The 15548-nt window shown below is 34.8% G+C and overlaps 1 protein-coding gene and 3 long non-coding RNA genes across 4 annotated transcripts in view; all 4 read right to left on the reverse strand.

Annotated features, from left to right (window-relative positions):
* Positions 1-15548, reverse strand: part of LOC310721823 (uncharacterized protein) — a 34351-nt gene that overhangs the window by 13460 nt on the left and 5343 nt on the right. Inside the window, exons 5-7 of the mRNA XM_083533823.1 lie at positions 7720-7854; positions 7608-7637; positions 7471-7512 (exon numbers count right to left, since the gene is read on the reverse strand). Coding sequence (XP_083389949.1) covers positions 7471-7512; positions 7608-7637; positions 7720-7854 — 207 coding nt within the window. The remainder of the gene's footprint in view (positions 1-7470; positions 7513-7607; positions 7638-7719; positions 7855-15548) is intronic.
* Positions 3828-4422, reverse strand: LOC310721847. The gene is made up of 2 exons (XR_014532211.1): positions 4299-4422; positions 3828-4105 (listed from the first exon to the last, which is right to left on the reverse strand). It is a non-coding gene; the product is annotated as an uncharacterized lncRNA (long non-coding RNA).
* Positions 8012-8905, reverse strand: LOC310721851. The gene is made up of 3 exons (XR_014532215.1): positions 8822-8905; positions 8342-8635; positions 8012-8174 (listed from the first exon to the last, which is right to left on the reverse strand). It is a non-coding gene; the product is annotated as an uncharacterized lncRNA (long non-coding RNA).
* Positions 12294-13337, reverse strand: LOC310721849. Its single transcript, XR_014532213.1, has 3 exons — positions 13254-13337; positions 12772-13065; positions 12294-12604 (listed from the first exon to the last, which is right to left on the reverse strand). It is a non-coding gene; the product is annotated as an uncharacterized lncRNA (long non-coding RNA).

Here is a 15548-nt window from a genome sequence, read left to right on the forward strand (position 1 = left end):
CCAGAACTGACCCTTGTGGCACGCCATAATTTACTAGCATTATCCTGGATAGCTCTCCATTTAAATCTACGAAATGGTAACGATTGGACAGGTAGGATTTAAACCAGCTTAATGCCTGTCCCTGAATACCGATGTAATTCTGTAAGCGATCGAGGAGAAGATCATGATCTATAGTGTCGAACGCAGCACTAAGATCTAGTAAAACTAATAGGGAGATGTAGCCTTGGTCTGAAGCTAAAAACAGGTCGTTAGTGATTTTAACTAGAGCAGTTTCTGTGCTATGATGGGGCCTAAAACCTGACTGAAACTCTTCAAAGATATTGTTCTCCTGCAAGTGGTTACATAGCTGGGCAGCGACAATCTTTTCTAAAATCTTAGACATAAATGGGAGATTTGAAATTGGTCTGTAATTCGATAGCGTGTTTGGATCCAGATTAGGTTTTTTAATGAGGGGCTTAATAACTGCTAACTTGAGGGATTTAGGGACATGACCTAACGATAGTGAGGAGTTAATAATATTTAAAAGAGGCTCACCAGCTGTATATAACACTTCCTTCAGTAGTTTAGTGGGAATTGGATCTAACTGACATGTTGTTGATTTAGCTTTCATAATAGCATCATACAGCTCTTCCTGTCCTATACATGTAAAACAGTGTAGTTGTGGGGTTGTAAGTACGATTGTGTCGGGAGATGCTGTCAGAGGTTGAACTGCCACAATTGTTTTTCGAATGTTATCTATTTTTTCAGTGAAGAAATTCATAAAGTCTTCACTACTAAACTGTGATGGAACACATTTTTCAGATCCCTGATTTGTTGTTAATTTAGCGACTGTACTGAAAAGGAACCTGGGGTTGTTTTTGTTATTTTCTATGAGTTTGCTCAGGTGTTTAGCTCTAGCAGCTTTTAGCGCCTGTCTGTAGCTAAGCATACTGTCTTTATACGCAATTCTAAATACCTCCAATTTAGTTTTCCTCCATTTTCTCTCCAGATTACGTGTTGTTCTCTTTAGGGCATGCGTATGACTATTATACCAAGGTGCAGGTGCTTGTTCTCGAACCTTTTTTAACCGGATGGGGGCAACAGTGTCTAAAGTGCTAGTGAGGATAAGGTCTATGTTGTTTGCCATCTCATCAAGATGATCAGCAGTTATGGGTTTAATATGAAACTGAGATAAATCAGGCAGGTTATTTATGAATCTGTCCTTAGTGGTTGGAATAATAGTCCTACCAAGTCGATACCGTGGTGAAACACGGTTAATCTGCTCTACCGGTAGTGTGTACAGTAATAAAATAGTGGTGTGTACCGGTAATCAAATAGTGGAATGAAAGTCTTGATGACTAAAGAGCTTTAATGTGTTTGTGTAATTTATTAGAAAACAATTTTCCTTTAGTTCTGGCAGTTTTTTAAGTGCTATTTATATGGTACTCCACACATGCCACATAGGTATTCCACATAGATATGCCACATACCCCCACCACCACCCGGCCTGGAAATGACTCCCCCTCCCACTTGCCACGGCCATCTGTGCCCCTGGTCTGTGGACCACCTAAAATTTAAATGGCTGAAGTGCCACATACCACCGAGTGATCCATACATTAGTATCTTTTATGCGATAGAGCAATTGGAGCAGGGCACGGTCCAAACAGAGAGTGAAGGCCAGTTCCAACAGATAGTATTGGAGTGTAAGGACCGTCCACTTGCTCCTCTATGGTGATAACCTCTAATAATGCTAACAATAAAGAATGAAATGGTAGAATAGAACATTAAAATGATTCACACTGCAGATTTTCTTATGATAACATAATCATGATAACACTCACTGGAGATTTACATGATATGGAGTGTTTATTAAAAGTGAGATGGTGATGAGCAGTGAATAATAATCAGATTAATTATAGAGATCATTTCTTTGTTTCTCACAGTTTTGTTGCTGTTGTAATTCTTTCCCTAAATGTAGATACACACGATTTTTAAAAATTTACTTATACTGTACATTTGTTTTTCTAAAAGTTTAACACAGCATTTCGTGATATTGTCACAAAATTTATTGTGTTCATGGACACTTTTTTGTGTCACTCAGCACGCCACAGCAATGGAGGCAGAGGATCATGGGTAATGCTGACAGATATGCTAAAGGTAATCTTTTTTCCCCATTCATTATCAGAAAATAGGGCAGAATATCAATAGATTACATTTCATGACTACATCACAAAATGCTGTGGGACTGAGCTAAAATGCGTGTGTGTGTGTGTGTGTGTGTGTGTGTGTGTGTGTGTGTGTGTGTGTGTGTGTGTGTGTGTGTGTGTGTGTGTGTGTGTGTGTTGTGTGTGTGTGTATGTGTGTGTGTGTGTGTGTGTGTGTGTGTGTGTGTGTGTATGTGTGTGTGTGTGTGTGTGTGTGTGTGTGTGTGTATGTATGTAGCCTTTTACATAAATACAGGACTGACATACAAAATTTATTTTTTTCTACATTTTTATGTAGTTTTTTCCAAAGTTAATCAGGAACAATCTTTCACGAGAAAACTGACCTGTATCTATTACTGTTGAGTAATCCACATACGAAGAACTATTAATAACTATTACATACATTCATGTTGTGATAATAAATGGGTAAATTAGAAAAGTTCTCAAAACAGACATAAACTGTAATGTAGAACTTACTCAGTACTGTGACTGGAGCTGGAAGAGAACAAGAAGAAGGAGTATAAACTCCTGATTTATTCACAGCATAGTAACAAATAATAGATAATGTTTCAGGAGACCTGCGTCGTGTCCACATGATCAGTTCACAACCAGTAACTAAAAGTCAACGTGATGGAGAGAGTTTTGTGATGTCTCTCTTGGGGTAAAAATGACACACACACACACACACACACACACACACACACACACACACACACACACACACACACACACACACATCAAACTACCTTGTTACTACACACTGAAAGTTAAACTGTGTCTATAATTATCATTGTGAAGAAATGCAGAAGTTTCTCTAGAATCCTCTTTAATTACTTGCAAGACTTCTTTTAGAGCAAATCGCTCAACCCACAGCACCACAATAACGACTCACTGAGAGATAACGTCCAAAATCAGATGGAAGAAGAACAGGAAGGTGAGCATCACCATTTCACAGCCACTGGAATAAATGAACGCATCGAAACTCTCTTCTTAAAATACCAGAATGTAGAAACTGAACATTTTAGCTACAGGAAAACCACATAACATGCACTGAAGGTTCCAGGTAACTAAACAAAAGTAGAATATAGAATTATATTTATTATGATATATATATATATATATATACATACTTTATTAAGATTCTCCCCCATGAACAGTGTCTTCTAAAGCTGTGATGAAATATAATAAAATGAGTGCAAGATTGTCACTGCACAACATGTAGGATGTTGGAATCACATGGAAATGTATTATATGTGTCTTGTTCATGTGTATTTAATATTTCTACATGCAGTACTGTGATGGTGGGGGTCTGGTCCAGATTAAGATATGAATAAGAAGGAGGCAAACCGGCAGGTAATGTGTTGTAATTCTCATCTGTGTCTGATTACTGCCACACAAACCAACAAAACACAGCACAAGCCAACTTTGCACAGATCCAGTCAGTGCCAGTGAGGAATATAAAGAGTTCAGTAACAATAACTGAGCGGAATGAACAAAGTCTCGATGACTAAAGAACTTTAATGTGTTTTAAATTTATTAGAAAACATAATAATTTCCCTTCAGTTCTGGCAGTTTGTTTGAGCAGGTGTTTATATGGTGATTCAGTGTTGATTGACTTCTGAGAAAACCGACACACTGAGAAACTGTTTTCAAATAAATTTTCCTTTAATAGTTAAATTCACTCCACATCATCACTGTACCACCTCAACAATGTACAAATTCAGTATTAAAGTGATTCACACAAAAGATTTTTTAGGAAATAGTTTGAATGAGAAGTCACTAATAATCAGATTAATTATAGAGATCATTTCTCCTGTTCAGTGTCCATCATTCAGAAGAAGCTGAAACGAGCTGGGTTTCGTCTTAAAGCTGCTGAGGGGAGAATGTGTACATCACCTCTGTGTAAACCTCATCACTGTCTGCTGTGGAACCACACACACACACACACACACACACACACACACACACACACACACACACACACACACACACACACACACACACAGAGAGAGATTTAACTTTAACATTTAATGCAAAAATAAAAGATATGCTTATATATGCAAACCATATGATTTTAACTGAGTGTAAAAGAAAGTAAGAAAGTGATAAACGTACCGTGACCACAGTGGCTCATGTTCAGTTTACGTCTGTTGTTAAAAGAATCCACACAGATAAACACGACTATTAGACACTTAGATTTGATAAAAATCAGGATTTAATAAAACAGTGTTAATTTAAATACAATACATTTCTAACCTCTCAGTCCTCTGTTTCCCTGAACAACAAAAACACAGAATTATGAACACAATCAATTCAACACAATGAGTCTGTGTTTAGACATGAAGTTAAAGACTTACTGATACACATGCAGATACAGATGATCATCAGTCCAGCCAGAAAAACACAGACACCGGATACTGTTATTACCATAAACAATGACCCTGAAAAAAAATGATTTATTGGATAATTAGATCATAAATATTCCCAACTCAGCGCTCTTACAGTAAAACAGTGAGATAGTAAGTAACAGGGTGGTGTGATGTAGTGCAGTTACTGTTACTATGAAGAAGTTACTATAATTGAGTTTTTTTTTCTTATGCCAGTGTAACATGTCAACAATTACTATTTAATTTATTAATATAAGATTGCTAGTGTTTTTGCCATTTATATGTCAGGATCTGAAGTAGTTTTATGTGAAGTTTATAAATGTTTCTTGATGCAGCATTTTCAGTTGTAAGAACATTCACATTAACGTTACTACAAATATCAATTTTGTTTTAGAAGAATTTAATAAAAATGTAGTTCAGAAAGGCGTATATTAATGTGTTTTGTTATCTGGGTAAATTTCTGAATACTCAGATACAGGTCTGTGTTTATGTACTAAAATGTGAACATGAGAGAGTTCTTTTTTTTAAAGAACATTTCAGGACAGATCTCAATCAAGAAAATGTTCAATGTTAAAAACAAACGCTAAAAATAAACAGAGTAGGTTCCTAAATGTGATATTAATAATATACAGGCAGTCTCTTATTTAGGATGGAGACGCGTTCCTATGACCCCAATGTAACTTGAAATTACCTTAAATTAAGACATAATAAAATTTTTGAAACACAGAATAAAAAGCAAATACATGTAAAAAAAACAAACAAAAAAAACGTATAAATACACAATAATTATTCATCATATCTGCAGAAATTACACTGGAAAATACTACAATACTGAATGTATTAAAATGCACATATATTACCAAATATATAACTTAAAATTTAACCTGATTGTGTTTATATTATATAAAAACTGTAAAAATTTAGTGTATTGCAGAAAGTGTGTGTGTGTGTGTGTGTGTGTGTGTGTGTGTGTGTGTGTGTGTGTGTGTGTGTGTGTGTGTGTGTGTGCCTGAAGACTTAATAACTCACTGTAAGCAGTAGTGGTTAGGCTTTGATTATGATGATCAGGTGTAACTGTGGCACTCATAGCTACAGGAGAGAATTTTAAGGTTATAATTGATATAATTGTAATAAATTAATAGACATTCTCATAATGCTGGTGACAAAATTAACACTATACAGTGTGTTTGTGTGTGTGTGTGTGTGTGTGTGTGTGTGTGTGTGTGTGTGTGTGTGTGTGTGTGTGTGTGTGTGTGTAAACTTAAATGATTTGCAGTAACTGTTACATGAATGTAATTTTCAGTGAGAGATGTAAATTAAGGCTGATTGTGTTTAAAATGTTGGATATAATTTCTCATGTTCAGAACTACTACACAATAAACTTACTAATGGTTGTGTATCTTGTGGTGATTGGTTGAGTTGAAAGACCTGAAGAAGCAAGAAAGAAAAGACCTTAAAGTCCACCAGGATCTCTAATAGTTTTTATGAATTTTTCTTGATAGAACATTTTTGTCAATTGTAAGAATATTTACATCAATGTTTCTATAAATACAGATTTTGTTCTAGAAAAATGATTAAAAAAAATGTAACAATAATGATGTTCAGAAAGGCGTATAGTAATGTGTTTTGTTAACTGGGTAAATTCCTGAATACTCAGATACAGGTCTGTGTTTATGTACTAAAATGTGAACATGAGAGAGTTCTTTTTTTTAAAGAACATTTTAGGACGGATCCCAATCAAGAAGATGTTAAAAACAAAGGCTAAAAATAAACAGTGTAGGTTCCTAAATGTGAGATTAATAATATACAGGCAGTCTCTTATTTAGGATGGAGACGCGTTCCTATGACCCCAATGTAACTTGAAATTACCTTAAATTAAGACATGGCCAATCTACCCAGGAGTCTTAAAGCATAGTGATCAGTATGTGGAAGTTTACTGTAATTAGTTATTAATTTAACAAATTACACTACATCATTCAGCAAAACAAAGTAATTTACAGTACCGTACTCTATAAACTATACAGTATATACATATGTGACAGCGGCGCATGGACGGGCGCAAAAATTGGGCTTTTAATCATCAAAAACACAGAGAAAATGATGTGCTCTAACACCAAAACAACTGAACCCTGTGGAGAGTACGGCATCTCTCATTTCAAATCTGAAAACCAAAATGTTTTTACTATTTTAGTTTCTTATTAATATTGATATCGTCAATTTTGTCGTAATGCAACATATAAAAATGGACAAACGATCATAACTCTGAGAGACGACCTGTTTTAGAATGATGTTAATTTGAAGGGATTCTGCTGATTGTTTGTTCAAAAAGGAAAAATTGTGTTACTTACACTAATATAAATAACCCAAGTAAAATTAAAACATGTCTAACTGAATGAACATGAATGTCTGACCTGCAGTGGATTTCTCTGGAGTGATGAACAGCTTTGTTGTTTCAGGAAGTAAATCTGAAATGCAAAGTGAATAAAAATGTAAGTAATGAAGATACATCAGATTTATAATGAATTCAGTTAAAGCAGTCAGTAATAAAGATGATGTTGTATATGTGTAGATGTAGTGTAGAGCGTAATCAGCACTGTGACTGGAGCTCAGAGAGAGTGAGGAGAAGGAGTGTGAACAGAGGTCTTCAACATTCTCATAATGGTGATAAAACATCATTCCAGCCCTATACAGTACTGTGTGTGTGTGTGTGTGTGTGTGTGTGTGTGTGTGTGTGTGTGTGTGTGTGTGTGTGTGTGTGTGTGTGTGTGTGTGAACTTGAATGATTTGCAGTAACTGTTACATGAATGTAATTTTCAGTGAAAGATGTAAATTAAGGCTGATTGTGTTTACATTGTTGTATATAATTTCTCATGGTCAGAACTACTACACAATAAACTTACTAGTGGTTGTGTATCTTGTGGTGTGTGGGTGAGTTGAAAGATCTGAAGAAGCAAGAAAGAAAAGTACACAATATTATAATAAAAGTCATTTATTATTTTAAATGAGTAAACAGAGGGAGATGGAGGAATAAACGGAGCTGCTGTAGGAGTCTCTGTAGTGATGGATGCTGATGTTACAGTACAGAAACAATACAAACACAATAAACACCACAACATTCTAATGTAGTGCATTAAATCTGAGTTACTCACCAGCACTGGTTTTCTCTTTCACAGTGGAGGGAGATGGGGGTGGTGGTGGTGGTGTTGTGTTTGTTACTGTTGTGATTGTTGTTGTTGTTGTTGTTGTTGTTGTTGTTGTGGTGGTGGATGTTGTAGTAAAATAATCTGACAAAATAAAGAAAGAAAATGTATTTTTAAATAATTTATAGTTATAAAGTAAAGAAACTATAAACTGAGACATATTTTATACATGTATAACTTACGCATCAGACTGTATTTATCACTCATTAGAGAACGAGCAGTGAGATCAGAGTTTCCAGAGTTTCTCTTATGAGCTGTTTGTATTAGGAAAGGCTGAGGATTTTCTCCAGTGTAGAGATCACACCTAAAACCAGCAGTTACTGATTCTGACTCTGGTATTTCACAAAAAAATCTGAATTCATCAGACTGATGATCATAAACAACACTTAGTTTTGGTTTCTGACCTGCAGAGAAATAAAGAACACGTATAAATAATTAAATATAATAGTATAACAGATGTACAAAAAGAAGGTTAAGAAATAATACAGACATTTTTGTTGTATTCATAAATTCAAGTGTAAAATATCTGTAAATATTCTTTATGCAGACGCACATAAAATAAAGCACTTACTCTGCACTGTGACTGGAGCTGGGAGAGAGTGAGGAGAAGGAGTACGAACAGATTTATCCAAAGCGTAGTAACATATGATATTAAATGTTCCAGGAGACCTGCGTCGTGTCCACATGATCAGTTCAGAACCAGTAAGTGAGAGTCGACATGATGGAGAGAGTTTTATATTTGTTCTGTCTCTCTCTGGGTAAAAATAACACTGAGACACTTTAACATTGTGTGGAGCAGCACAGTGAAGCTGCACTGATTCTCTCTGTGTGATAACTTCAGGAGACACATGCAGCTGAGGAACATCTACAACTACACACACACACACACACACACACACACACACACACACACACACACACACACACACAAATCAGTCTAACATGTCAATACTATTATTGTGTCTAAATGCAGATGTAACTCTAGAAATCTTTTCGAATACTTTTTAAACATCTATAATAACAATTTACTAAACTCACAATATCGACTCACTTTGAGAGTTAACGTCCAGAATCTGGAAAAAGAAGAACAGGAGGATGAGCAGCACCATTTCACAGCAACTGGATGAAATGAAACCATCAGCTCAAATAAATAATAGAATGAAGAAGCTGAATATTTTCACAGTCTCACAGTGTGTTTCACAGTCTAACACCACCCCTATTTTGTGGTATAATATAAGAAACTGCAGTGAGGTTAAGATCTTTACTGCACAACATGTGGGTAGCAGTTCACACAGACAAGATACAACACATACACACTGTACAAGTCAACTGAATACAAGAAGGACTTCATAGGTCCGGTCATGGCAGAGTGGAACATACAGAGATCAGTAACAGTGACTGAGCTGAAGGAGTGAAATAAAACACTGTTTCTTTCTGTTTTAGGAAAATAATCAATAACAGGTTGGAGAGATGAAGACGACTTACTGCTACTAACCCAAATTTCATTCTTTTCATGTAACAGTTTATCTCCGAATCTTTTATTCCTCATAAGAAGATGATTTGTGTAGAGCTACAGCTTTAATGTTATAAAGCTCTGAAACTCACCAGCTATTTCTTTTATTTACTTTTGCAGCCACAGCATATTTATTATCATGTTAAAAAGTGCAGCTTTCAGACTCTCAGCAGCAGCACAGCAGATCTTATCCACCAACACCAAACCACTACACTCTATTCATCTACATACACTCTTTTCTTCTTTCTGAGAATTTTTAAGTAATAATAATATAAATTTAAGGTACATTAAAATAAATATAAAACATTGAAACTGCAGCTTCTCAAGATTTCAGACTAAGCAAAAAACAATGAGACTAATAAAATACTCTGCAATAAAGAAACATCCATGAGTAATAAATAAAGTAAATCAAGACAAATTGTTGTCAGTGGGTTTATTTTGCATAAGAAATGCAGTTTTAATATTTCCTAATATTAATTAAAGTTAAAATTAACTAATATTTCCTGCATCTTTCCATCATAAATGCAGCATAATTACCGCCTTTCTGACTACTTTGTGTTTTCTGTCATATTTTTTTTTTTTTATCTCTTTAAAACAAAGTTTACACTCAACAGTCCCACATTAGGGATTAGTGACAGACCAGGGCGCTGACTGAAGGCTCTCATCTGCACCTCTAGCGGATCAATCTCGCTACTGCAAAAAAAACTTCTCTGGTTCATTTTCATGTCGGTTATTTTCATAGCAGCTCCGTCACTAGGGGCGGGACATGTTCGGTGTAATTTCCTGATGTTTTGTAGAAATAATTTTATAATATTTTCCCCGTCTTTGATTGAAATTGCCTTCATTTCCAAACCATCGCTATTTTAATGGCATGGGGGCTTTTGATTTTGTTGCTGGGGAATCAATTAAAGTTACACCACAGGAAGTGCGTGCTGGTCACGTGATTGCGGTTTACCATATAAGAGCATGCGCGGTGATGAAGACAGGAAGTGTCTGATAGCGGAAAGTAAGCAGTAGGAAACGTTTCACAAAGATGTTCATGCTTAATTACAGTTACTTCATTTTAACTGAAACTTATTGAAAGGTTTTTGTACCCTGGAGCCTTTTAAATTTAAGAATTTGGAAAAGTTCAGATTTGTTTCAGATTTTCTCAGAGCGATTCCACTGTTTTATAGTGAGATTTATAGCGGCATGTCCTTTAGTCAAGACTCATCACTTATATTTCAAATTAAAAGTTTAATTCAGTAAAATTGTCCTGTTTTTCCATTATAATTATTATTATTATTATTATTATTATTATTATTATTATTATTATTATTTGACTGACTTTAGTTAATACAAATCTTCATCAGAATATCAGGTTTGCTGTATTAGTCAGGTCTTTTACTGTTCATCAGTTTGCAGATGAAAACAGATTTAAACAGTAAAATGACTCGATTAATCATTTTTTTCTTGAATGCTTCAGGATTGAACAGTAAATGGAATAAATGAGATATTAGCAATACATTAGTGTGCTCTTAAATAATTAGTGAGTATTTCAGTGAAAACGAAGGTCAAATGTTAATGGGGGTCTATCAAAACAATTACACCCTGTATACTGCCACTATAATAACAATCTGTGAATTCCGCTTTATTTCATTTCGAAAACATAAAACACAATATTTCTAATTTCTTTACATGGTTAAAGAGAACAAAAAGGGGAGATTAAAGTGTTACAATAAATAAATAGTCTTATTTACACATAAGTTACAGAAAGACTGGTGCGCTCAGTCAAGCCTTTATTGCCCTCTAGTGGGAAATTGTGGTACTGCATTTGAAATGTTTTAGTTTACATTATTGGAATGTAAATTGAGACAGAAGCTGCGTCTCTAGGTGATGGGGCATGTTATGTTTAATCCTCTGGATGTTTTGTGAAGCTTAAATGTCTTGTATTTGTCTTAGTTGTTTATTTTATTACTTATTATATTATTTGAATTGTCATCATTTACGATGCAGCGCCGTACATTTTAGCGAACTACGTTTCGTTGTTGGTGGGACACCAATTAATGTTACACCACAGGAAGCGCGTGCTGTTCACGTGATCGCGTTAGACTTTAAAGAGCGCGCGCCATTATCAAAATGAATTGTCTAATAACTGCATGAAGCGATTTATTTATTTATTTATTTATTTATTAATGTCTGATTATTACTGATATTATTATTATTATTATTATCATTATTATTATTATTATTATTATATTATCCGGGTAAATTTGTGTAGATGTCTTCAACATTCTCATAATGGTGATAAAACATCATTCCAGCCCTATACAGTACTGTGTGTGTGTGTGTGTGTGTGTGTGTGTGTGTGTGTGTGTGTGTGTGTGTGTGCGTGTGTGTGTGTGTGTGTGTGTGTGAACTTGAATGATTTGCAGTAACTTTTACATGAATGTAATTTTCAGTGAGAGATGTAAATTAAGGCTGATTGTGTTTACATTGTTGTATATAATTTCTCATGGTCAGAACTACTACACAATAAACTTACTAGTGGTTGTGTATCTTGTGGTGTGTGGGTGAGTTGAAAGATCTGAAGAAGCAAGAAAGAAAAGTACACAATATTATAATAAAAGTCATTTATTATTTTAAATGAGTAAACAGAGGGAGATGGAGGAATAAACGGAGCTGCTGTAGGAGTCTCTGTAGTGATGGATGCTGATGTTACAGTACAGAAACAATACAAACACAATAAACACCACAACATTCTAATGTAGTGCATTAAATCTGAGTTACTCACCAGCACTGGTTTTCTCTTTCACAGTGGAGGGAGATGGGGGTGGTGGTGGTGGTGTTGTGTTTGTTACTGTTGTGATTGTTGTTGTTGTTGTTGTTGTTGTTGTTGTTGTTGTGGTGGATGTTGTAGTAAAATAATCTGAGAAAATAAATAAAGAAAATTTATTTTTAAATAATTTATAGTTATAAAGTAAAGAAACTATAAACTGAGACATATTTTATACATGTATAACTTACGCATCAGACTGTATTTATCACTCATTAGAGAGCGAGCAGTGAGATCAGAGATCAGTGAATAATCACAGCTTATTTCACGACTCTTTACTGACTGTAGACGATGAAACACATCATTTCTCTGTGCTATAAACATACACACCTCCTTCTCAGAGTTTCTCTTATGAGCTGTTTGTATTAGGAAAGGCTGAGGATTTTCTCCAGTGTAGAGATCACACCTAAAACCAGCAGTTACTGATTCTGACTCTGGTATTTCACAAAAAAATCTGAATTCATCAGACTGATGATCATAAACAACACTTAGTTTTGGTTTCTGACCTGCAGAGAAATAAAGAACACGTATAAATAATTAAATATAATAGTATAACAGATGTACAAAAAGAAGGTTAAGAAATAATACAGACATTTTTGTTGTATTCATAAATTCAAGTGTAAAATATCTGTAAATATTCTTTATGCAGACGCACATAAAATAAAGCACTTACTCTGCACTGTGACTGGAGCTGGGAGAGAGTGAGGAGAAGGAGTACGAACAGATTTATCCAAAGCGTAGTAACATATGATATTAAATGTTCCAGGAGACCTGCGTCGTGTCCACATGATCAGTTCAGAACCAGTAAGTGAGAGTCGACATGATGGAGAGAGTTTTATATTTGTTCTGTCTCTCTCTGGGTAAAAATAACACTGAGACACTTTAACATTGTGTGGAGCAGCACAGTGAAGCTGCACTGATTCTCTCTGTGTGATAACTTCAGGAGACACATGCAGCTGAGGAACATCTACAACTACACACACACACACACACACACACACACACACACACACACACACACACACACACACACAAATCAGTCTAACATGTCAATACTATTATTGTGTCTAAATGCAGATGTAACTCTAGAAATCTTTTCGAATACTTTTTAAACATCTATAATAACAATTTACTAAACTCACAATATCGACTCACTTTGAGAGTTAACGTCCAGAATCTGGAAAAAGAAGAACAGGAGGATGAGCAGCACCATTTCACAGCAACTGGATGAAATGAAACCATCAGCTCAAATAAATAATAGAATGAAGAAGCTGAATATTTTCACAGTCTCACAGTGTGTTTCACAGTCTAACACCACCCCTATTTTGTGGTATAATATAAGAAACTGCAGTGAGGTTAAGATCTTTACTGCACAACATGTGGGTAGCAGTTCACACAGACAAGATACAACACATACACACTGTACAAGTCAACTGAATACAAGAAGGACTTCATAGGTCCGGTCATGGCAGAGTGGAACATACAGAGATCAGTAACAGTGACTGAGCTGAAGGAGTGAAATAAAACACTGTTTCTTTCTGTTTTAGGAAAATAATCAATAACAGGTTGGAGAGATGAAGACGACTTACTGCTACTAACCCAAATTTCATTCTTTTCATGTAACAGTTTATCTCCGAATCTTTTATTCCTCATAAGAAGATGATTTGTGTAGAGCTACAGCTTTAATGTTATAAAGCTCTGAAACTCACCAGCTATTTCTTTTATTTACTTTTGCAGCCACAGCATATTTATTATCATGTTAAAAAGTGCAGCTTTCAGACTCTCAGCAGCAGCACAGCAGATCTTATCCACCAACACCAAACCACTACACTCTATTCATCTACATACACTCTTTTCTTCTTTCTGAGAATTTTTAAGTAATAATAATATAAATTTAAGGTACATTAAAATAAATATAAAACATTGAAACTGCAGCTTCTCAAGATTTCAGACTAAGCAAAAAACAATGAGACTAATAAAATACTCTGCAATAAAGAAACATCCATGAGTAATAAATAAAGTAAATCAAGACAAATTGTTGTCAGTGGGTTTATTTTGCATAAGAAATGCAGTTTTAATATTTCCTAATATTAATTAAAGTTAAAATTAACTAATATTTCCTGCATCTTTCCATCATAAATGCAGCATAATTACCGCCTTTCTGACTACTTTGTGTTTTCTGTCATATTTTTTTTTTTTTATCTCTTTAAAACAAAGTTTACACTCAACAGTCCCACATTAGGGATTAGTGACAGACCAGGGCGCTGACTGAAGGCTCTCATCTGCCCTCTAGCGGATCAATCTCGCTACTGCAAAAAAAACTTCTCTGGTTCATTTTCATGTCGGTTATTTTCATAGCAGCTCCGTCACTAGGGGCGGGACATGTTCGGTGTAATTTCCTGATGTTTTGTAGAAATAATTTTATAATATTTTCCCCGTCTTTGATTGAAATTGCCTTCATTTCCAAACCATCGCTATTTTAATGGCATGGGGGCTTTTGATTTTGTTGCTGGGGAATCAATTAAAGTTACACCACAGGAAGTGCGTGCTGGTCACGTGATTGCGGTTTACCATATAAGAGCATGCGCGGTGATGAAGACAGGAAGTGTCTGATAGCGGAAAGTAAGCAGTAGGAAACGTTTCACAAAGATGTTCATGCTTAATTACAGTTACTTCATTTTAACTGAAACTTATTGAAAGGTTTTTGTACCCTGGAGCCTTTTAAATTTAAGAATTTGGAAAAGTTCAGATTTGTTTCAGATTTTCTCAGAGCGATTCCACTGTTTTATAGTGAGATTTATAGCGGCATGTCCTTTAGTCAAGACTCATCACTTATATTTCAAATTAAAAGTTTAATTCAGTAAAATTGTCCTGTTTTTCCATTATTATTATTATTATTATTATTATTATTATTATTATTATTATTATTATTATTATTATGACTGACTTTAGTTAATACAAATCTTCATCAGAATATCAGGTTTGCTGTATTAGTCAGGTCTTTTACTGTTCATCAGTTTGCAGATGAAAACAGATTTAAACAGTAAAATGACTCGATTAATCATTTTTTTCTTGAATGCTTCAGGATTGAACAGTAAATGGAATAAATGAGATATTAGCAATACATTAGTGTGCTCTTAAATAATTAGTGAGTATTTCAGTGAAAACGAAGGTCAAATGTTAATGGGGGTCTATCAAAACAATTACACCCTGTATACTGCCACTATAATAACAATCTGTGAATTCCGCTTTATTTCATTTCGAAAACATAAAACACAATATTTCTAATTTCTTTACATGGTTAAAGAGAACAAAAAGGGGAGATTAAAGTGTTACAATAAATAAATAGTCTTATTTACACATAAGTTACAGAAAGACTGGTGCGCTCAGTCAAGCCTTTATTGCCCTCTAGTGGGAAATTGTGGTACTGCATTTGAAATGTTTTAGTTT

Source organism: Silurus aristotelis (assembly GCF_946808225.1).
Source record: "Silurus aristotelis genome assembly, chromosome: 28".
NCBI classification, from domain to species: domain Eukaryota; kingdom Metazoa; phylum Chordata; class Actinopteri; order Siluriformes; family Siluridae; genus Silurus; species Silurus aristotelis.